At 34.0% G+C, this 24,536-nt stretch overlaps 2 protein-coding genes across 4 annotated transcripts; both read right to left on the bottom strand.

Moving 5' to 3' along the window:
- Positions 1-267: 267 nt before the first annotated feature.
- Positions 268-13,183, bottom strand: LOC120630534 (ethanolamine-phosphate cytidylyltransferase). 3 transcript variants are annotated; one of them, XM_039899785.1, is made up of 9 exons: positions 12,919-13,183; positions 11,671-11,921; positions 10,655-10,721; positions 8,227-8,304; positions 7,432-7,509; positions 6,678-6,837; positions 4,415-4,603; positions 3,583-3,741; positions 268-1,728 (listed from the first exon to the last, which is right to left on the bottom strand). In XM_039899785.1, the coding sequence occupies exons 1-9, from the start codon at positions 12,969-12,971 to the stop codon at positions 1,543-1,545; spliced, it is 1,221 nt and encodes a 406-aa protein (XP_039755719.1). In that variant the 5' UTR covers positions 12,972-13,183; the 3' UTR covers positions 268-1,542. The 3 variants fall into 3 exon arrangements, with proteins under 3 accessions (XP_039755719.1, XP_039755720.1, XP_039755721.1); XM_039899786.1 differs by lacking the exon at positions 7,432-7,509; XM_039899787.1 differs by lacking the exon at positions 7,432-7,509 and having other exon boundaries at positions 6,678-6,834.
- A 3,737-nt stretch (positions 13,184-16,920) lies between these two features.
- On the bottom strand, positions 16,921-24,322 carry LOC120630512 (meiotic recombination protein DMC1/LIM15 homolog). The gene is made up of 5 exons (XM_039899761.1): positions 23,974-24,322; positions 23,006-23,173; positions 20,567-20,669; positions 18,521-18,688; positions 16,921-17,178 (listed from the first exon to the last, which is right to left on the bottom strand). Exons 1-5 carry the CDS (start codon positions 24,294-24,296, stop codon positions 16,921-16,923), a joined length of 1,020 nt encoding a protein of 339 aa, XP_039755695.1. The 5' UTR covers positions 24,297-24,322.
- Positions 24,323-24,536: the final 214 nt, after the last annotated feature.

Below are 24,536 nucleotides of genomic sequence, written 5' to 3'. Positions count from 1 at the left end.
TCCGCATACCCTTTGCATACCCTCTATGCACGCCACTGGTAGATTTGCATTCATCCTTCTAATCCAGCATCAATGTACGTACACACTCCAACACAAATAGTCTACACTCCAAGTTTTCTTCCATGTCTTATTATGTAAAAAATCTTTCAATTACTTTTCAGTGTAAAGATAGTTTTGATAATATTAATAAATATTAAAAGTATACTTTCATAAAGAATAATTTTTTTTTAATTTATTTTTTTTTATTTCTTACACCTTTTTCTTCTTCTCTTCTATTTTTAAAACATACTTTACATCAAAAAGTAATGAAAAGATTGTTTACATAATACCAAAACGTTACCATGGCTTTAACACTTGAGCCATTACGGCTCATCATGCCGGAGTATAATCTTGAACATAAAAGAATATTGTTGTATTCGGCCCCTGACTGGTGGTAAGTGATGATGCAGTCTAAGATTATAGCTTACCTTATAGGAGTTATATTAAACCCATGCCTCTACGCTGCCTAATGCTTTCTACGCAGTATCGTACCGGAACGCTTAATCGCTTGGCACGTCTTTATTGTTAGGGTGGTAACCAGTCAAAGCCAGAGCCTCCAACAAGATCCGACAAGAAAAAATTCAGAACACATAAGTTACAAAAATGCCCCAGCCGTGGATCGACGCCGGGAATTCCCACATATAAGACCATTACATTTGAAGTCTAAAAGACGCATGACAATACATAATATTATTATTCACAGTAATTATATTCATAACATTAAAAGACAAGCATGTACTATGTACTGAGACAAGAATTTCAATATATTATTATGTATACACAGACTAAGTGTCTATACAGACGGAATAAATTTGAATTGCAAGTTAACAGCGCAATTGCAGTCTTCATCGAGTTAGTTATATTGCGTTAGATAATTGTGTGTAATTCTAGAAGCGTGTACGCCTGCGCACACCATACTGAACAGGACTGTTGGTGCAGTGGTGTCAACACCGGTTAGCAACTTCCTTGCAGTTCAAATGCAGTTTGTCTGTATACACCTTATAGGAAAACGAAGGTAAACAGACCCTCGGTAAATGAAAAGGTCCTGAGTTAATGGACGCTAACGCAATAACATATCCGAGCAGTATGAATTCTAGAAACTCTACTGTCCCGTAAGAATATTTAATCTGATTATAAATGATCAACGATATTATTTTTCAAGTGAGTTAGTGAGTAATTATTTTAAGTCATTTGAAACGACTAAACGAGACAGTAAAATATCTATGTTACGATTAGGGCCACTTTATTGACGCAAGATGTAAAGGTAATGACTTCTCCCTGTGCCCAATAGGGCTAGCATGCGAATCACAAGATATTTATGTCTGCTATCTACCACTATAGAAAAATTCGAGTAATGGGTAGAGTAAGTTATGACGTGGCACGCATGCTAGCCCTACGTGTTAGTCATACATACAACTGGATTTTCATCACGATTAAGATTTAAAGTCCATCTATAATTTTCCAATAGTCTATGGTTTTATATTATTTAAACAATAAATTTGACTAAGCCGCATACCCCTTAATACCATCACAGTTACCATTTTGTTTGATATGCTCTTTCTGTATTGATTTCATAACGACAAGCTCCTTTTTCTCTTTGCGTGAATTTCGCTCTTCGAATTCTAGTCTGTGGCGAATTATCCGTTGTACTATATCCTCTGTGGTCATTGTATTGCCAGAATTTAAGGCCTGTAAAAATAAATCATTGTTTTAATAATTTCGTCATCCTCAATTAAACTGTTCCACAGCTTGCCTTCGTTCTCTTGGGAGTTTATTGAGAAGTTAGCTCCACGACAATGCTCAAATATATATCAGTAGGGTTAAGTAACGAGCATAACATATATTATTAATACAACTTGTATAGGCATGATGACAGTAGCAAAGAATCGCTAATATATTGTATTTATCTAATATGAAAAACGTATTTTTCTTTATATTTTTAGAGAGATTGGTATTTTATTTTCAATACGTAAAATTGCAAAATATAAAGTCAAAGTCAAAGTCAAAGTCAAAAATATCTTTATTCAAGTAGGCCCATAGGTGGCACTTTTGATGCGTACATAAGAATAGCACGGTAGTGAGATGATGGCGATAACCACATTCGTAAACTTAAAACTAAAGCTACGAGGGTTCCAAACGCGTCCTGGTCTAAGAAGAAGCCCACAACAAACTTAGCCGGGTGTTTTTTTTTTTTGTTATCACCATCTCACAATGTCATTTTAAATTATTAGAAGAGCAACCTGGTTAGAGCAATAATTTACACCCAAGCTTTTTTATCGTTTACGTAGTCCTTTATATAGTATAATATAATAGGACTTTTCTATAAGCTTACGTTTAATACAAACTTTGAACTTTTTAAGAGACATCTCCAAGATGTCAATTGGTAGTTTATTGTAGAATTGTATGCAATTCTACCTTACCTTACATTCTATAGCGACCCGCCATGACAGGTGAAACGCCGAATTCAAATTTATGTATGTAGTTTATTGTAGAATTGTATGCAGTTCTACCTTACCTTACATTCTATAGTGACCCGCCATGACAGGTGAAACGCCGAATTCAAATTTATGACGTCACTTCTACATAAACATAATTTTGTACCGCTTGGACTTCGAAATCTTGGCATATATCAAGTGTTTTGTGATAGATTTTGCTTTATTTTATTTAAACAATAAACTTCATCATTAAATTTTTAATGTAGGTCTCATAATATATTAAATCATTTATTTCTCTCCGTATTCATTCTCTTCTCGAGCGGGTGAAGATCACACCCATGTACACCCATTATCTACACCCATGTACACCCAACAATAAAATATCATCATAGTAAATAAAAGCTGTATTTGACAGTTCAAAAATAGGAGTGCTCAGATCGTCACCAAACTTTACAGGATTACTTTCCAGGTCAATCCGGAGATTCCCTGAAAGTTTCATTGAAATCGGTCCAGCCGTTTCGGAGCCTATACGGAACATACCCACACACTTTCTTTTTTATATATATATATATATATATATATATATATATATATATAAAAAAGAAAAAAGTTGCAAATTATGTATCTATACATATATATATATATATGTATAGATACATAATTATGTATCTATATATATATATATATATATATAGATACATAATTATGTATCTATATATATATATATATATATATATAGATACATAATTTGCAACATATATCAGAAAAACCTTTCATTTCTGCAAAAATAACATATATTTTGGATATAGTCTACTTCCGAACATAATAAGACAGTTTTTCAAAATCATGCCTATTGGATGTGTTGTATCAGATCCGAAATATATCCCCGAAACTTCTAATAACGTTTTTCCATTTAAAAATTCCGCTTTTCTACACAATATACCCGGGCGCACCGCGTCGCATGACACCCTCCGTGTCTAAATTCCTGTGCAGACCATTGCCTGCGTATCACACCGCTCGTGGTAGTATCTCCTCTCCGCTGCTTAGAGGATACCCGCCGTAGTATACGGATATTAAACATTCAGTTTTATTATTAGTATTGAAGTACCTTGAAACAGCCTCGTTGTTTGGGCACTTGGTAGGGGTCCGAGCCGTCTGCGTCAAGAGGGATCTGAGTGACTCCGTGGCAAACAACTTTGACTTTGAAGTGCTCCATCAGATCCGCTGTCACGCTGTAGGGCGCCCCGATTACTACCTCGTGAACATACTGGAAAAATATCAATATTTATTATTTTATTCAAAGCTAGCTCTGACTGTCATTTCACCTGGTAGTGAGTGATCGGCGGCAAGTCTTTGGCCCGAGAACATTCAAAAATTATAATTTTTCCTATTGCTCCTGCCGGGAATCGAACCCGAGACCACCAACCAATAACCACAGCTTATAAGAATAAAAACCTAGAAAGATTATTCGGATCTGTCCCCCTGCTCCCGACAAAGGGACGAAGTTCCTATTCCTATCTGTCCCCCTAAGAAAATAGCAGGGGGAAAGACCGGAAATAATTACAGTTTTCACAAATCCCGTAAAAACACTTTTTTCTGGGATAAAAAGTAGCCCATGCTACTCTCCGTTCTTTCAACTAAATCCAAACAATTATCAATTGTAAAGTCAACATCTCCTGAGGATGCTCCGGTTTCGGAGCGAAACGTGCGTTGAGGGCACATTGCCCAAGCTCTGTATGGTGTGGAGTATAAAGGTTGAAGAAATTATAAATTACACCATACAGATTCTCCTGCTTCTCGCGGACTATAGCAAATGAAGCTTAATTTTCGTAACTCTACCATGTTAATTGGTTAGGGCGTGAAGGTAGGACAAACAAACAAACCAGTTTGGCATTTATAATATTAATAAGGATGTTTGTTAAGATTATGTGAATAATTACCTTGCAAGCAAGTACAGAGAGCACCCGTTCGTGAAGGTTCATGATAGGGTAATTGGACCCTTTGTAACGGTTCACTTCAAGGTCAGTGTGCAGACCAACGATTAGGAAGTCGCCTTGCGCGTGCGCAGCTTCTAAGAAATCCAAATGCCCCACGTGGAAAAGATCGAAAGCCCCCGCTACGTATACAACCTGAAAAAAATAAGATTTTGCCTACAAATTTGATATAAGTTATATCGAAGTTGAATGTAACTTTTCTCAAACCTGACGGTACAAAGGAATGTTGATCATAAGGTTTAACATAGCTATAATTATATTGTAAAGCTAAAAAGTTTGTTTGGTTAAACGCTAATCTCAGGAACTACTGATTCGAATTGAAAATTCGTTTTTTTTTTGGAAGATTAGTCCATTTATCAGGGAAGTCTAGAGGCTATAATCACGCTGTGATCTATAGGAGCGGAGCAGCAATGAATATAATATTCCTTTTGAGAACTTCCGATGCGTGCGATGCTTAAGCGTTTAAATTGATGCCAAGACAATATATGACAGAATTGTTTCTCTTCAAATGTTCTTAATGAAAGTCCGAACGCGGACAAAGTCGCGGTCCCCGCTAGTAAGAAGATAATCTTCAAATATTAAAACCAAACGTGAATCCACTTTGAAGCTAAAGTGGGATGTAAATTGATAGTCCAACTTCCTATGTTACTTGTACTGAAAACTTTTTAGTTTCTAGTTGTTTACACCAAACACTTCTCAACGAATGGGAACAAACGCGGGGCCATTCATTTCTTATTAATAGTTTATCATCCGCAGCGTAGTCATGTCCCACGGCAGGGTACAGGCCTCGCGTCTCATAGTGGTAAATTCTCATGGTGGTAAGGTTTTGGAGCATAGACCCACCACACCGCTCAACCCATTACCGGTGCACTACAGGGTGTCTTCGCTGAATAAGAAGGGTTTAGGCCCTAGTCCACCACGCTGGCCCAGAGCGGATTGGTGGACTCCACAGACATTTGAAAACAATATGAAGAACCCTCAGGCATGCAGGTTTCCTCAAGATGTTTTCCTTACCGTTGAAGCAAGTGATATTTTAATTGCCTAAAACGCACATAACTAAGAAAAGCTGGGATTCGAAGTCGGCCCTCCGAATGTGAAGTCGAAGTCCTACCCACTGGGCTATAGGCGCTTCCTAAAGTTCTTTTTTCCTACTAATACTTGCCAGACTTTCTGGCAATGGCGGCCTGAGCGCGTAACAACTAAGCTACGGCTCTCTCATTCCACCAGTACCAAAATTAGATGTTAAAAAGAGTCACTAAAGCCTGTAGGTTCCAAAATTTTAATATGCATTAAAAAAAAAATTATAATTGAGAACCTTTTGTTGTTCCCCGTGACGTTAAAAAAAAGTCTACGTTTACGCAGCCAGTTAACCTTTTAGGTCCCATTGTAAGATAAAATTTATATAATAACAAACGTTGTAATTGGTATGTTCAAGGTTAATATTCAAGAACCGGAAATTCGTAGATAAAATCTTTTTTAGAAATACTTAATTTCAATATTAACAAGCGAGAAAAAACTTAAATGCTAAATTATTATGACCTCTATGAGTAGTATTTAAAATCGTGAGCTAGCCACGATTACAAATAATAATTATATTAATACTTTCGATGAATCTACTAGCGCTCAAATGAACGAGCGAGCGGAATATAGGTAGGTAAGAAAATATGTACGCATGTACGTATTCAAATAATATTTTGTAATATTAATTTAAAATCTATAGTTATTATTATTCGGTTTTCATTTACACGTATATATATACATATATTTTATATCTTTAAACGAGCAATTCTTGTATATATATATAATTGGAATCACGGAATCGGCTCAACGATTTTCATGAAATTTAGTATACAGGGGGTTTCGGGAACGATAAATCGATCTAGCTACGATTCATTTTTAGAAAATGTAATTTTATTTGTGTTTTCCGGTAATAACCGAAAAACAACTAGTATACACTAATAAATGAATATGCTTGTAAGTGAAAACCTATACTTATTTGTGTAACCAAAAACCTAATAATTTTTGAATAAACGACTGCCATAATTTTTACTAAAATAAATCCATATGTGTGTATTTAATCTTTTTTTACTGACCATTACTTTTCATATTTTAAAGAAATAATTTGTTTAATTGGTTGCAAAAGTTTTTCCTACACACCAGTCAAATGAGTGCGAATAAAGACTGAAAACGTGCTATGTTTATTACTTACTCTGTCAGTAGGTTTAGGTGAAAGACCGCTACTGAATTGTATAATCTTCTGCGTCGTAGGCAAGAACTGTGAACAGCCAGTATAAGGTGATCGGGCAGTCGAATCTGTTCCGAGGTTTGACGAATGTTCCAGAGCCACTGTGTATTCTTTGTCACCTCTCCTGAAAATTATAACACGCCTTAAGTGTTGCAGTCAGAATGGTAACGTAACGTTAATTTTTGTGAACTGCGTGGCAGTGCACATAAAGTATTGTTCTGTACACAAGTCTTCATATCAAAAACAGGAATAATTGGGAAACAAAATAGATGCATTCTCTTTTTTTTTCATTATTTCATTGCATAACGTGTATATAGTATATAGAAACGGAGTATTTGCGCAGTCTTCTTTGACTCTCAGACATTTGAAAGGTGCTCTCTTTTAAAGTGTAACATTTGGTGGATAACTAATACGACTTTATACCGACTACGTCTTTTGAAATAAGGCCTAATATAAGTTATTGCAAGTAGACGTCGGTGTTACTACAAATTATTTTACATACGAAGGTATTGTTAATATTTTCTTATATATTCGTACTTTGAGTGTTTAGGTTACCTGTTAGATTACCTATAAGTAGCTAAATTTGTTGGGTTTGTTTTTTAGCTAAATAATCTAGATTTTTAAAGGGTTTTCAATAGTCATTCAGGAGTTAGTGGAGGACATTTAACTCACGGTATTACGTCACGGAACACTTATGGAAACCTCATAATGATAATACCTAGTCAACTGTGTCCGACTTGAGAGGATACGTAATAGTTTTTTTTTCGACTCGCATTTTTCATGTTCGTGAGGCACCCTAGAAATATTATTTACTTAGTAAAATTTTAATATAGTAACGCTAATATAAAAACTACTTTTACTGAGGTAGTAAGTTCTATGAATACTTCTGAATAAATTTTCTGTAACATCTGAGACACATTCAAACTACTATTACAAAACTGAAAATGACATACTCTACAAGTTTATTTTTAACATAGTTAGGGTTCATTATCCTTAAAAGTGTGCAATTTTATGGGTTAAATAAGATAAACCAACAAAATAATACTAGTAATTGTAATAGTTAATTCCATAATAATATAATGCGATAGTTTGTCAGTTCGGTCCGTGGAACCGATCTTGATGTGCATAGGATAAAAATGTATCCCGGAGAAGCTAGTAAAAGCTACCCGCAGTATTTAAAAAAAAAGCATTTGTTACGCACAGCTTAACTTATTTTGGTGAAATTTTGCATATTTCTAATTTGCATCATGAGGGATACGTTTTATCCCAAATATATAAGGTTTCCTGCGGGATATTAAAAACCATATATAAAAGTCGAAGCCGAAGTCGAAGGAAACAGTAGGTATTACAATTTAAAAAAAAAATATCAATGTTAAATTTTTAAACAACTTCATAACACCATAAAAATAAATTTATTTCCTTGTTTATGTTTTCTTAAATGATTTATTACGTTATAACAAAAAATACTATGTGCTACATTATATCTATTAAGTAGTATGTGTAAAGATATTACTTGAAATGCTCGCGTGTGAGTAGCAGCATCCGTCCAACCAGATCCGTTGTTGACACCCCGGCTGTCCGCATTACTTCTCTGAAATAAGTAATATTATTAGAGCTTATCGCAATTTACCAGCCAATTACGAGCCTAGAGAAGCATTATAACCGACTGCATTATAAAGGAGGAGGTTATTAATTCGGTTTTTTTTTGGTTTTATGTATGTTGCGATTTCCCGTCTCTCATTGCCTTATTCCAATAGTTAAGGTAGCCTGGAAGAGATCACTGTTATTGATAAGGCCGCCTTTTGCATATAATTTATGTTATTGTAAGTGTTCCAGTGTGTATTTCCTTTATATGCAATAAAGTTGTTTAAATAAATAAATAAATATGTTCGTGCATATCTCCGTCATTCACAAAAGAATTAGCAAAATTCGTTTTCTGTTCCGAAATGGTCTCGATAACGGAAAAAATTACAGCAAATCAACCGCGATTGCTGCTGTCGCAAAAATATGCATTGTTTACGCAACCACACTACATAAAATCACGCCTGTACACTCGAAAGGGCTACGCAAACGTATCTATTACGTAGTAGTAATAGTAGTACAAAGTAAACGTAGTTTATGGGGTACACACATATTTTCTATCAGTTAGTAATAGTTGCAATTTTTTTAGTATTCGAGCTGGATTTATACAAAAATGTATTTACTGGTATTATATTTAATATCGTAGTCGTTGTTTTTTAGTGGTAAACTAGCAAAACTAACTAACAGTACCTTACCATATAAACCCATTGCCGGCCTACTAAAGGGCACGGGTCTCCGCCCACAATGAGAAGGGGTCAAGGTTGAACGTCACACACCTTTGAGAACACTATGGAGAACTCAGGTATGCAGGTTTCCCGACAAAATTTTTTTTGACCGTTGAGCAAGTGATATTTTAATTGCTGGGATTCGAACTCGCCCAAGAAAGTGAAGTCAAAATCCTACCTACTGGGCTATAACCGCTTCTACCTACTAACTTCTGAACACGTCCAGCAATGTTGCGCCCTGTGTCCATCAAACGGGGGCCTGGGTTAAGCCCTTCAGACCAGAACAGAGCAATACTGCTCAAAAAAAAACTATGCCTCCTGGTAAATATGGGGTATAGCAGTCCATAAAAAACGATGTCAATGTATTTGTATTACTGTGTTACCGGTTGGCTTTACAATATTATAAGAACTTTTGTTAATATAATAGAATATAATTTAACATATAGAATTGAATTTAAACTAGCATTGTATAAGTATTATTTTAATATCGATGTCGTTTTGTTATAGAATTATGATATCAGACGGCAAAAAATAAGTAAACTGTTTTTTTAGAATAGTACTGCTGTAGTAGCCTCCAGCGCGAAAAAAATATATACAAGCGTTTGTGATGATAACTGATAGTGGGTATGGTTTAGAGGCGGAAAAGAATGATAATGGCCAAAAATTTGTCTTTTCTTCTCTCTCTTAATCGACAATAAACTGCTAAAAATTCGATAACTATTTCAATGCGTTGGCAACTGCCAACAAACAAACTCGAGAATAATTTAACAGCGACAGTTGTTCTCTGTGTTATGAGACAATTAGCAAGAATGACAGTGGCAAAAATGACAATAGTCAAGAATAACTTCTACCATATTCAGTAGCTTTTCTAATGAGTTGCCAATTGGCAACAAACGAACTTGTTCATGCAAATAGCATTATTTATTTAAAAGTCTGTCTTGTGAACCACCCATCCAGCCAGTAGGTGACACAATGCCCACAGTTAGCAACTGTCAGCCAAATTACTGAAATACTGATCAAGGGTAGGTTATAGTTATGTTGAAATAAAAGAAACCATAGCTGTGAAAATAATTAAAACTTCTTAGCATAAACCAGAATTAGTAATTTAAATACACACTTCTATTTTTGGTTTATGTAAACAAGTTATAAATGTCTATGCACTCCAAAAAATTCTTGGCGTCAATTGAGTCAGGTATTCCAAAAAAATGAAATAGTAGCCTAAACAGGATATTATGGTACAGGGATTGTGTTAGTCAAAATGGGCATTATTGATGACCCTTTGGATACTTGTATGGCTTGCAATGAGGATGTTGAGTCTTAGAAGCATTTGGTATGCTTGCGAATGTGACAGGTTGGCTAGAAAACTGGAAAATGGTTCTTTTTGGGAATTACCTATCCATAACCTCAGCATTACTGTTTCCAAGTTCCAAGCTTCAATCAAGTTAGTCATCCAACTACCAAAACTACTTGGGAGTGGTTACTTAAAGGTTTTCAGGGTGAGGAGGATCAGGGAATACAAAAGATTCTGAATGGTCGAAGTGCATCCGCCGAAGCAGGCCCCATCACAGGAAAGCTAGATTGATTGTCTACATATTTAAATTTGAAAAAAATCATACATATTATAAAAAAACATACTTGTATCTTCCAGCCTCCTTGACTAAATGATATGTATCAATTCCATCTGCTGTTACTGTGATATCATCTGCAACACAAAATGCCATTATAACCAGAAACTTTTTTCAATACTACCAACCTACTTATTAGTTAAGTTTTTCACAAGATTTTACAATTAACATATTGTATAACATATTGCATATTATATAATCTTTATTTAGTGATGGATCCAGACATTTAAAAAAATATCTGTTATCTTAATATACATTATCTAAATAATACAAATTAAATTCAGATAATTTATTTCAAAAATTTACTATTATGTGACTGTATAATGAAACAAAAATTAACTTACTTTCTTTAATATATTTTATTGTCTATATATACTAACTTTTATAGTAATTAGCAACCTATGCTAAATTGAATTAGGTATATCATGCATTTATTGTTTTCTACATTACACAAAACTACAGTAGGTATGTTCTTCTACAATGACTATTGATTTCTAGTTCGAGAACAATTGAATAAATGGGACTGTTGTGCTCCTATTGTTAGTTGCTCTACATTTTTTATTACAAGATTTTGTAAGAATTTATGATTATTATTTTTTGTTGTACAAGCTATGTAAGTTTACCATTCAATAATACTGTTATATAATAATTAAAAAAATTATATGACTTAAGAAATATGAGATTTTAAAAATAAGAAATAAATAAATGGTACAAAGCAGAACCATTGCATTACTAACTTGCCAAATCACTTAATTATGTTTGTTTGTCTAAAAGTTTACTAGTATTTAATCAGCCAACAGTTTATTACAATACTATCACTGTTATCATCCAAGTCACATTGCTAAAATTCATCAACTCTTATGTACTTTACTATTGTGCTGTAATGAGTGAGAGCAAGACTGATTAACTAAGACTATGATGATAACAGCAGGGATCTATTAATACTTTAAGCTTTGAACCCAATCAGGTTCAATCATGCTTATACATATTAGGTTATATAAAAAGTTTTAAAAAACCATATCCCACCTCCATGCACACAAAAATCACACTGGTATTTGTCTAATGTTTCTAATGTTGTGACATAGGGTGCTCCCTCCACCACCTGGTCCACCCATTTTATTGCACGAACCATTTTGTATCTTTCCTCCTGCGTAAACACTGGAGGGCCCTTGTGTTTTGATATTTCTTCATCTGTATGTACACCCACTATTAAGACATCACCAAGGGCTTTGGCTTGTCTAAGAGAATTGGCATGACCAAAGTGGACCATATCGTAACTGAAATTTAAAAATGAAATAATCTATTTATCGTCCATTCCCGCCTCAATGGTTTTAGTTGTAAATATATTTGACTATGGACGAGGACCCAGCTTTAATTCTTGAGTTGGACTATGAGTCTTTTACAGGGTCAGCATGTGTAGCAAAGGCTCTAAGTTATCTTATAGGAACTGCTTCTTTTCCTGGGATAAAAAGTAACCTGTCTTACTCTTCATTCATTCAACTAGTAATAAATAAAGTTGATTGGTTGCTTGGTTAGGGTGTGAAGATAGGACAAACAAACAAACACGCTTTCATAAGTAAGACAACAAGTAACAAATCCTAACGAGACATTATAAGTAAGTTTTTAATAATGTACATTTTATATAATTTTGTAGCTGTAGTGTAACAACCCCATTAAACAGGGTGGGCAGATTTAGAATTCCTTTATAGAAAAACCTAATATCTAACAATTTTTAATTTATAATTAGCATTGAACCCAGGAAGGAGCATGGGATCTGTGGATATGTTAACTACTATCTATCTATCTAAAAAGGCAATAATCCATATTTTGTTTGATTGCCTAAAAAAATTTATTTAATGAGTTCAATTAGCTACTTCAGTTAGATATATTTTCTGGAAGATTAGACCACAATAAGAAAACATTAATTTTAACTAGTTTGCGTTACTGTGAAGTCATGTTAATTGATTGCAAACTCTACATTCTATTGAACTATTAATAGTTTAACAATGTTGGGAACTGAACCGCAGTATAGTTTCACTCGTGGAAACATATCAAGACGCACAATAACGTATCAAATCGAAATAAAAAGATTTATAGCGATTGTATCAATAAACCGCGGTCTTTGAAGGTTGGAATAGAAAATTTAACAATTTTCACATGAATTATAAGAAGAGTAAATTGCTTTTTATTTACTTTTTACATATTCTACTAAAGTTTAGGTGGTCTAATTAGAATCACAAATTTTAACTATAAATAAAATAATCAATGATTTACCAGCCATCACACCACACGCGTATTTGCTTTTTATCTTCCTTATTATCACTCATGTTCCAGGTATTATTTAGTAAAGAATAATTTTAAAAATAAATCTGTCTTGATTGTATTCAATTTAAAATTTAATAAACAAGAAATATATTCACATAAGATTGCTATTCAAACTGACAACACTATTGACGTTCACACTGACACTCTGAATTTGAAAAACTGAATGAATGAGGCACAAAGAGTATATAACCATTATGTACGTGTGAGGCATTGATGAGCTGAGCCACTAGACGCTAGAGCTGACAAAAGGGCGCGAATTTAAATTGAATGATTGAAGTTCAATCTTAGGAAGGTGAATCATGGTCTTGATTGTGACTCATGGTTTGCGTATCTCATGATTTTACTAATTTCAACGTACTCTGGGGGTCTGATGGAATCCTTTAGTCTTGTAGATCTTACTAAGGCCGTATCCTGGTTATCATTTCGATGGAAAGGTGGATTTAATTTTTTTTTATAATCTTCTTACGAAACAGTGTGTAGTATATTTTTTCAAAGGGTACGGTGGTAACACTCGAACAAAACTCCCCTTTGCCTACTGTCTTGCATCTTATGACCAGTTAATCCCCGCGTTAACTAAATGTCGTAAAGCTTCCTAACTTATTTGAATTTTTCATTACCTCCTTTACTATCCATCGAAATAAAATACTGCAAAGGGAGTTAAGAATATACAGAAACCACGACTATCTAATATTGAAGCATCAAAAACCACTCCGCTTTAGTAGAGTTTCTCGAACAACGTTTGTCACTGCATACCATTAAGCAGTTGACAGTAATTATTTTACCTCTAATGTTCTAAGCATTTATCATAATATGGGAAAATGAGAAAAAGTTCGTGAGTTAGCAACATTCCGCGGGAGTAAAGTGAAGGTGCGCGGGATGTTTTCATTGTTTGTGGGCGCAATGCACTGCATACAATAATGAATGAAATAGTATTCTGTAAATTCTTAATTCTGTGGACAAGGTTTATCTACCTAAGTTTTTCTTGATGGCATAATGTTTCATAAAATATTTTATTGAAGACAAAAGTGGTATATGAACGATGTCGTCAAGAAGCGATAGTAGTAGTTTTAAATAACATCGTAGGTAATACGATTTTCTCATTTAAATAAATATTTTTGGAAAACAAGACGCCGCGCGCCGTGCCAGATCTTATTCGAATAAAATAACGAAAGCTTAATATTCCATAACAAGTTAATTTAAAAAACTGCGAATTACAGGTGATGCAAGTAAAGAATTTATTTACCATCCATGAACATTTCATAAACGCATTTTTAAGTACCTACTGAAAATGTAAACCAAACAAGGTCAACCGCTTTTCTTTAGCGCGTGCGTCGCGTCGCGTCGGTCGGGTGAATCGTGCTGCTGAAGTACTGACGTCATTGAATTTTTTCACTACCTAGGTACCACTTGAATTTGTTGCTACCTACTGAAAATGGACGTTGGGTGCGGCTTCTGCTTTTGCGGTTGTCCATATTATTCTTACACGTCATCTCTCACTCCACGAAACCTTTTGGACGATTTTGTGCCATTTGACTCGGCTTTTAGCAACGTTTAAAGCAATTTATAAAATAAGATAATGTAAGAAAAGTAAATAAAAAAACTATCCATCCGTCGATACTCAACTAATTCCCCTATTTATAATAAGCTATGCGATTGAAACCTTGCCCATTAAGATTTTTTTATAATCTTCCTTCAAGTATAGGTTAAAGAAAAACAATTAAATCTATACATAGATAACAAAATCTAATCAAAATCTTAACTAGCCGTCTTTGTACATTAAAAATTTTTGCAATGCAATTAGGCAGGTACATTCATAGCTGATACTCTGCATAAAAATAAAATATACCTACCTACTTTCATCCAGAAAAAACTTTAGGGTTCGCGCGGGACATACCTACGATTTATGTTTTTGTCGTTTTTACTCCATAACTCCGCCATGCCTTAAGCGATCGGAAAGCAAACCCCTTACTTAGGACCTCAGTGCATGCAGGCTTCCCAGGTGAATAAGGGCGTGCCCGGCTAAGCACCTGAAAAAAAAGTTGCTCACCTTTCTATATACTGACTTATGACAACTTTGCTTGAATAAGATTTGATACCTACTTCTACTACCATGGCTACAATGTTTATGTGATTGAAGATCCGATAAGTATTTAATGCCCGTAGACGTTGGTCGATTAAAAAGTTGTACCGCTGTCTTTACTAACTTAACAGATTGTTTGTACGCCTGGAACTGTCAGTCCGAATGAAAAATCTTGGCAGGCTATATTGAGGAAATTGTAGACTACAATAGACATTGTTTTACGTAGCACTACGCTGTGATCCATAGTTGACGCGGGTCAAACCGCAGAGCACAGCCAGTAAAAAAAATTTAGTGTTCCGTAGTCCGAGTAGGTATAACAAGACATTTTTTAACAAATGATTGTACCCATATAGGTTTATATATCACTTTAGATACACAGAGATATATTAATTGTATGCTACACAGAGATATATAGGTATGTAAATATACCGGATATTCATATATAATTAATACAACAATTTCGTAAAATCGGTTATCATTTTAAATAACATACGTACATATATTCATTTGACATGATTGATTTATCTAATCGTGAACGACTTATAATTGGCTAACGCGAGTCACGCCACTCTCTGACGACTGACGAATAAACGTTTTTCTGGTAGTACGAGAGTCAATGGCGGAATTTCTATTTCATAGTTTACAAAGGTCTTTGGTAAGTACCTACTAAGGTTAGACAAATGATTTTATAACAACGACTGCAAATCAATGTTTTTTATAGTAAAGTTGTTATAAGGGCGATTCCATTCTTTTTGGGCGAGAATGTAGAGTTAAATTTCAAGGTCTCGCTTAGGCGCATTCTTCAATTACATGAGGGATAAGAAAATTATAACGTACATTTAACTTAAAGAAAACGCGTGTCAGCATCAGACGCAGAAGTGACAGTGATTATAATTAAAGAAGTTTCTTCCTTTTAAAACCCCAGTTTTCTCTGTTTGTATTGAATTTATTATCGACTTGGTATGCGAATTGCGAAAAAAGCGGCTAGCAAGAAATTTAGACTTTTCAGCAAGAATTATGACCTTTGGCTTATTAAAGTGCAATACAGTACATTGGATTGAGGACTGAAATAACTTTAAAAGTTTTAGGCTACCTCTTGATCTATAATTCCCAAGTATACAAATTAGGTATAAAGTTATCTCAACGCAACTTGTCAATTATTATAATAGGTCATTCACTCCGTAGAAATGTACTTTCTTTAGAGTTCCTATTGATATTAACCATAATAATAGTTTCATTAAATTAACAAATGTTAATTCTGTTAATAGATCCTATTTATTTCTACATCTATTTTAATGTAACCCTTGTTAAAATAGACAACCATCCACAGCGCATTTTTATTGATCTAATTTTCTAAACACATATATGAAGACCATATTATTGCAGTGTCATTAGGATTACTGAGTGAATAAAATCATTTAAAATATTGTAAGGAATAAAAATATGCACAAACTTCATTATAATAGATCCATCGATTTGATTGAGCACTGGGATAAAAAGCCAGTTGGCGCAGTGGGCAGCGTCCCTGCTTTCTGCGTCGAAGGCCGTGGGATCGATTCCCACAATTGGAAAAATGTTTGTGTGATGACCATGAACGATTTTCAACAACTGGGTGTTTATCTGTATATTATAAGTATTTATGTGTATAATATTCGTAAAAATATTCATCAGCTATCTTAGTACCCAAAACACAAGCTACGCTTACTTTGGGGCTAGATGACGATGTGTGTAATGTCGTAGTATATTTGTTTATTTAAAAAAAAAACACAGGCAAACAAAGCGACCAAAAATAAAAATCGATTTTCCTTCGGAGATAGTTTAAAAATAAAAACAGCTTATTGAATTTTGTTTGTTTAATAGAGCACAATTATTTAATCTTTAGCATCGGCAATTCCTCCGTTTGTTATAGCAAACGTTGCTTCGCTCTCAGGCAAGTCTGGTGAATCGTATATTTTGGCGATTCGGTTTTCTCCCCGACCTTTTCTAAGATATAACCTGGTTGTTGAAGCATGCGCGAGAATATTCCCACCGATGGGTTTCTTGGGATCAGCTTGAAATGACAACGTAGCGCCAGGATCAGCGGTCATTTGATTTGTTATGAAAACCGCTACGTTATATTCTTCCGAAATCTGTACATGAATAATGAATAGGTATTAAAACTTTAATAGCATTTTTGACCCATCGATGAATCTACCACGTGGTGCGCCGTGTTTTAATAAGGCCAATATGATAAATCGCTAATTAAGACACCAACATTTCAGCTTTGACCCATGGCATTCAAAAGATAAAAAATACTTCTGAATTTATCTTATCTCTACCAGTGAAACAGGCGATGTTGATATGCATATATCCAGGGTAGACCCGGATGCTAGTTATCTATTCACCTAGTGAACTTGCATTTAGGAGCGGAGCTGTTTCTATTATCACGAAACAATGACAACTATTAAAAAAGTAGGTACAATTTTTTTATAACATTTAATATTAACAATGCATTCGAATTTCGAACGCACTCTTCTACTAACTAGGTTTTTAACGATATAGGTAATATCAGATTCGGCTACTTCATATATATTTGAATTAAGAAAAAGTACACGAGGTTTACCGTTTATCCTCTCAGTACAATTTTTTTGCTAAAGATCTGTAGTAGATATTAAAGAGGAAATAGAAATTAGGTTAATTATTTATTCAAAAAAACAGTCAAGCCACATAGCGTTTAACAAGTTTCTTTCCAGAATTCCCTTTTTAGCTGGGGAAACTCGTTGACCTAAATACAAGTTAATGCTGATTCCACCGATACGTATACTCACCTACTCGGACATGCTGAGTAGATTTACTTTCAAATTTATATGATATATGTAAAGCTTTTTCACCGTGGCAGTAATACAAACACATTACCTATTTAAGGCAACGATTTTCGTACACAAAACCACGTTCAAACTTCAATCCATAACCTTTAGTAGAATTACGAAGACCTTTTGATTGTCGATTGATTGAATTGACGGCCGACTGGCGCAGTGGGCAGCGACCCTGCTTTCTGAGTCTAAGGCCGTGGGTTCGATTCCCACAACTGGAAAATGTTTGTGTGATGAGCATAAGTGTTTTTCAGTGTCTGGGTGTTTATATGTATTTTCTTAGTATTTATATAATTCATAAAAATATTCATCAGTCATCTTAGTACCTATAACACAAGCTACGCTTACTTTGGGGCTAGGTGGCGATGTGTTGTATTGTCGTAGTATATTTATTTATTTATTTAGTATATTTATAATTAAGTTTCATTTTGCATCTGTCAATTTACCTACCTTTAAATCCATGTCTATATATTCATATAGATATCGTACTGTATTAACTTAATGACACTTTAGAAACCCGGCCGAACCAACAAAGCCAACTTTTTAAAGGGGCACCACACTATTAAAAGTTGCATATTTAAAATAATATCTTAACGTTATCTTTATCCTGTAACTTTACCTTTTGCAATCGAGATAGGACTTGAGCAAGCTTCTGTTGGCGGTCCGCAAGTTCACCACGTCCGGAAAAATCAACTCGAAATAACGCCATCACTGAATCTATGATCAACAGCTTAAACACGCCGGCTTCTTCGTGAAACTTAGCAGCGACAAAGTCCAAGAGTTCTGCCTGAATAAAATATTCATTAAGTTCTAGCTACTAGGTTTTGCCCTCGCATTCTTACACCTTAGTTTCCGTTTTTTTTTTCAATCCCGCTGAAACAGTTTGCTTTCCCGAAAATACATGGTTTAAATTACTCTTTTTTCTCGAGATAAAAGAGTACCCTGTGTGCATCTTCAGGATACAACGTATAAGTATATATGCCAAATTTCAGCAATAATTATAACTAACCACCGTTATGAAAATTATTGCTGGATTTCGGAGTAGTTTTTGAGCCGAACATAGGTAACAAACAGACGCATTTATAATTAATTAAATAAATAAAAATAAATAATACTACGACAAAACACACATCGCCATCTAGCCCCAAAGTAAGCGTAGCTTGTGTTATGGGTACTAAGATGACTGATGAATATTTTTATGAAGTGGTTTTTATGGGTGTTTACACGTTGTTGTTGTTTGTACATGTAAACACTGAAAAACTTTCATGCTCATCACACATACATTTTCCAGTAGTGGGAATCGAACCCACGGCCTTGGACTCAGATAGCAGGGTCGCTGCCCACTGCGCCAGTCGGCCGTCAAATCAATCATTTATATATATATATATATATATATATATACATATATATATATACATAAATGATTGATTTGACGGACGGTATATACATATATATATATATATAGTTTGAAAGTATGTACGTATATCATTATGTTTTATGATAATGGAACCACGGGATACTGGCAAATTATATAGATAAATAGGAATTGACAAAACACAATATACAACTTGCCGAGAATGGGAACGTCTGCCGAGAGAGAAGAGAGAGGGTGTACTTAGAGAATGTCGTGCGCATTTGTCGTTTCTTTCAGTTATGGATTGTTATTTGGAGAGCTTGGAGAGCTCAAAAAATAAAACTTCACTCTTTAATTATTTCTAATAAATAATTTACGATCAACTTGCGTTCGGAATGAATTAAGTTAAAATTTTGTCAAAATTTCTATTTATTTTAATCTAACAAATAATCAGTCTGTTCAGTAAATGTAAATAAAACATTTAAATAAATAAAGAAAATTCACTTTAGGAGGCCTAGCGGATATTTAAGATCGAAATATTTTTATAAATATGGTTATTTATATTTCAAGGTTATTTTATCTTATGAGAGTGAAGATGGATTTCACGGGGACTATGCATCGCCACACAAACAGCCGGCTGACCTAATACATTAGATGTAGTATATCTAAAAAACATTGTAAACATGGCTTAATGTACAACGTATGTTATTTTAATGCAACATAATTAACACAAAGCAGATATCAAATGCGCGTGTAATGTCATCTGCATAATCTTATGAATGCCAACGCACTTTAATCAAACGTGAATGTAGGCAAAGATCAATCGATATCATTATCAATGCGTATACGGAAATATAATCAACATACGTCAACTTATTCATAACAGCCCCCTTTACTAAAATCGCTTAAAAGTAAAAAATATAATAAAAAATTGAACAAAGAGTTTACAATTTGGCGGTATTTGGTATTATATTAATATTGTTCACGTTTTCGAATTAAAATCCTTATTTTTAGAATGCCAAGGTATGACCATAAACTGAAATTTTAAATAATATTGTAAGCGACCGATAATTTGTAGACTGAATCGGTTAGCCGCATATATGTAACATAGTTAGTAATTGTACTCTCTTGTATTTATAACTTTTTTCTTTGGTGTACAATAAAAGTGTATTCATTCATTCATTCATAGTTAGAACTAGCCTGATTTCCAAAAATATTTATTCAGCCGTTCAGCCGTGCATATATATATATAACAAATAAGCAGAGGAACTTTTTAATAATTATATTTTTAGTCTTTATGGCGAATATTACCTGATGTTCAGAAGTATATGCTCTTGCATATAACACGTTATCAAGGACGGCAGTCTGTTCCAGATTAAATCTATCAGCAATTGGGCGCAATCTGTCGGGGCGACTGACATGCAATTTAGGAAGATCTTATATTACATTCATATCAAACCTACTACTTAAATTCAGAGCGCTACCATTGCGTCAGGGAGGTCGTCACACCACAATACATTATAATAATATACATCACTAGCGGACCCCAGCGCCATCTGCCGGGCTGATTTGTGAATCTAAACCATCCAGGGTGCCACCCAAACGCATACCAAATAATTCATTCAAATCGCATACAAGAAATATATAAGATAAAAATATCCATCGAATCATTGCGGTAATTTAATTGATTCAATTGTACAGCAATCTCAAATTTAAATGTTGAGTGAAACTTGAAAAATTACTATTACTAGGTATACTTACGGTAGCCTCACGATATATTTATAACAATATAGTATTTGTAAGACCACAAGGCTTTTTGTTTATAGCCTTTATAAACAAAAAGTGGATATAAACAGTCGACTTACAAGAAATGGTCATAAATTAGTGACATCTGCATATCGTCTGCGAAAGGAGCAGAAGTCATTTGTGGGATTGAGTATACGCTTTTATAATATGATTCCTAAGGTAATTTTGGACCTACCAATGCATAAGTTTTAAGAATGTGTTAAAACACATTTATTACAGCGAGGTTATTATACAATTGATGAGTTTCTTAATGACAAGGTTGCTTGGAAGCATCCGGCTCCGCTTTCATCTCTCACAAGATAGAAAAATGAATGTTAAAATGTAAAATGTAAATTTTTGATGTTGGAAAAGAGCAACTGCTGAGTTTCTTGCCGGCTTCTTCTCGGTAGAATCTGCCTTCCGAACCGGTGGTACAGTCACTACACACGGACAGACTTACGTTTAAAAGGTGCTTGTATTACGTACTTGAAATAAATGAATTTTAAATTTTGAATTTTTTGAATTTTGGTTGTTTGAGAATGAGTCTATTAGTATTCCAAATGTTATTATGTTTATTAGGTATCCATTTCTTTAATTATGTAGAAATATTTTTTTGTGATATTTACATAAACTTTATTTAACTATTTAATGCGTTATAATGAAACTTTCAATGTATTAAATACCTTTTTTCTTTTATTAGTGTCGTTTTTCTACAAACGTAGAATAAGGCGGAAGATTATATTTTTGAAAAGAGTTTTATCTTGTTACGCCAAAGAAGTATAACTTCTAACGCGTGTTTTATTTGTTGTGGGCTCTTTGACTATTTTATATTTGTAGGTACCTACAGAATAGGGAGTTTTGAATGAGTAAGTGTATCACTTATTAATGATTTAGTAACTCATATCCATTTCCCATAAATAAAATTACCACGGCTAACTTTACATTCCTTTACATTCATTTTGAAGATTTGAAGACATGTTAATAGAAGTTTCACTTCATTTTGTTTAACATAAATTTTACTAGCATGCACATAATGGTATTACAACAATATACCTACCTACCTAATACATCTTAATATATATAAATCTCTTGTCACGATGTTTGTCCGCGATGGACTCCTAAACTACTTAACCGATTTTAAATTAAATTGGCACACCGTGAGCAGTCTTTTCCAACTTAAGAGATAGGATAGTTTAGATTTTTAATTATAGTCGCAATTTTATTTTATTGCAAATTATTTTTCTATAATTAATTGACAGTCACATGTTATATATATATAATACTACTATACAAATTTAAGGCTTAGCGATACTGAATGCTTTAAAAACAAAATCAAACGCAGACGAAGTCGCGGGCAACAGCTAGTGAAGTTATAAAAACCTTATCAATCGAATTGAAAACTCCCTCTTTTTTGAAGTCTGTTAATAAATAAACCGTATAGGTTTACAATTTACGTTGCACATGCAAATTACATATTGCGTTTTATTTTCAAAAGTATTCCAAATATAAATATCGATATTTTTGGCTTAATACCTACTGCGAAATTAATGTGTAATGCGTAGATATTATGAATCAACATCAACGTCAGTATTTTAATATTCTGCTGGGCAGAGGCCTCCTCTTTTATGCACCCTGCTCCAATGCTTAAGGTTTGCGGGGATCATGAGAGGCCGTTTTATGGACGACGTCCGTGGCGCAGTGGTGGTCACCAATTTATCTAGTTTAATCTAAAAGTCTTCTAGACTTCGGCTGTGGTTGGTACCAACAAAGACATGTCACTAAATGATTTAGCGTTCCGGTATGATGTCGCGTAAAAGTCGACTTGGGGTATGGGTTTGATATAACTGCCGTATCCCTAACAGATTAGCCCGGTACCATCTTAGACTGCATCCTCACTTACTTACTACTAGGCACTAGGCGAGATAGCAGTCAAGGCTAACTTTTAGTGGAATAAAAAAAGGATACAATGTATGTTCAGTGTCCAGGAACATAACCTTTCCGCCACTGAAACCTGACGAATTAGGTATTTGCGTTGTAACACATAAAGTATGGGATAACTGTGTTTTTCCTGTCCGAAACTCTCCAAACGCCTCTGTTATTGCCATTGATTCAATACCACCGGCTAGGAGTTTACTGAAAAATCAAAAACTGTTTACAAAATTTTAGATAAATACCTATTGCATCACACTCTTTGCAAAATATAATAAACATATTTTTATTATCCTTAGCAGGGCAGGGCGGCCAAGAGATAAAAATTATATCACCTGACAATTATACCTAATTAACGTGTCCACTGCTAAAGCAAGGGAATATGGAATAGGAGAAGTTTACCCCTGTTTATTACTACACATTTATTATTTGGATATTATTTTAACTTGTACGCCAGTCTGTATCCCTATCCCTACTAATATTATAAATGTCAATGTAAGTTTGTTTGTTGCACTTCACGCAAAAACTACTCAATCGATCCTCATGAAACTTTGTACACATATCCTTCGAAGTGTTAGATGTAATATAGGATACTTTTTATCCCGATTTTTTTAGCTCGGTTCCTTTGGGAGAGGGGGGTGAAAGTGTTTGACGATTTTACACCATAACTCCGATTAATTATAACCGATTTAAATAATTATTTTTGTACTATAGAGGTTATAATATTTGTTTAATTTTGCCCAAACCCTGTGTAGATCTGAATGTGGTTGGATATAGAGGACAGAACTCCTCGGCGGACAGCAGCAAACCCTCATTTAAGGCTTAGCGATTCTGAATTCTTTAATTTTTTTTAGAACTACCACTCAATTGAATGCCACATCAAAAAACAAAATCAAACGCAGACAAAGTCGCGGACAGCAGCAAAGAAGTAGGTGTAATGCGAAATTGAATGCTTGTGTTAATATTAATTTAATTATAATTTTCAATACTAAATAGTAACTCACTCAAATTCAGTACTTCCTGTACTAATTTTAAATACATGCTTGCGACGATCGCTTACTTCTAGGGCAGTCATGAAACCTAAAGTAATGATTTTTAAACACGCTTCTCTGATTTTGTCTACTTTTGTTTCGGAAAATCCTTTGATGTTACAAAGTTTTTTCTTCGTACACATTTGTATGCCTTTAATTGTACAAATTCCCGCTCCTTTTAATTTTTTTATATCAGCGACATTTATACCATGCTTTTGTAAAATATCAACGTCTTGGAAACAACTATCCTCCTCATCATTTTCAGAGATGTTATCGTCTAACGCTTGTTCTATCATATCTGAAACTTGACTGTTAACTTTTTATTTAAATTTACAAATACTGAAATTGCAAAATGTAATACAAAACTGCCGCCAAAATAAATATTTTTTTAATTTTACGCAGAAAACCATGGCAGCGACGTGTAATTTTCCCATTATTTTGCAGCATAAATTTCTTAATAATAGATTTAAATAACTTATTAATTCTATTAAATCTATTTTTATAAATATTAAATTAACTAGTTACATATTTATTAC

The sequence above is a fragment of the Pararge aegeria genome, chromosome 16 (assembly GCF_905163445.1).
Source record: "Pararge aegeria chromosome 16, ilParAegt1.1, whole genome shotgun sequence".
Lineage (NCBI taxonomy): Eukaryota > Metazoa > Arthropoda > Insecta > Lepidoptera > Nymphalidae > Pararge > Pararge aegeria.
The sequence above is the reverse complement of the archived record's forward strand: the minus strand, read 5'-3'. Positions and strand labels throughout refer to the sequence as shown.

What these genes read in the sequence shown, in the direction of transcription:
- LOC120630534 (XM_039899785.1), bottom strand. Translation starts at nt 12,971, where the DNA reads ATGAGTGATAATAAGGAAGATAAAAAGCAAATACGCGTGTGGTGTGAT. An exon ending in CGCGTGTGGTGTGATGGCTG is followed by an intron (nt 11,922 to 12,918) that starts GTAAATCATTGA and finishes TTTAAATTTCAG; the next exon opens with TTACGATATGGTCCACTTTG. An exon ending in AACAACGAGGCTGTTTCAAG is followed by an intron (nt 1,729 to 3,582) that starts GTACTTCAATAC and finishes TTATTTTTACAG; the next exon opens with GCCTTAAATTCTGGCAATAC.
- LOC120630512 (XM_039899761.1), bottom strand. Translation starts at nt 24,296, where the DNA reads ATGATAGAACAAGCGTTAGACGATAACATCTCTGAAAATGATGAGGAG. An exon ending in CATATACTTCTGAACATCAG is followed by an intron (nt 18,689 to 20,566) that starts GTAATATTCGCC and finishes TATTTTATTCAG; the next exon opens with GCAGAACTCTTGGACTTTGT. An exon ending in TCCTATCTCGATTGCAAAAG is followed by an intron (nt 17,179 to 18,520) that starts GTAAAGTTACAG and finishes ATTCATGTACAG; the next exon opens with ATTTCGGAAGAATATAACGT.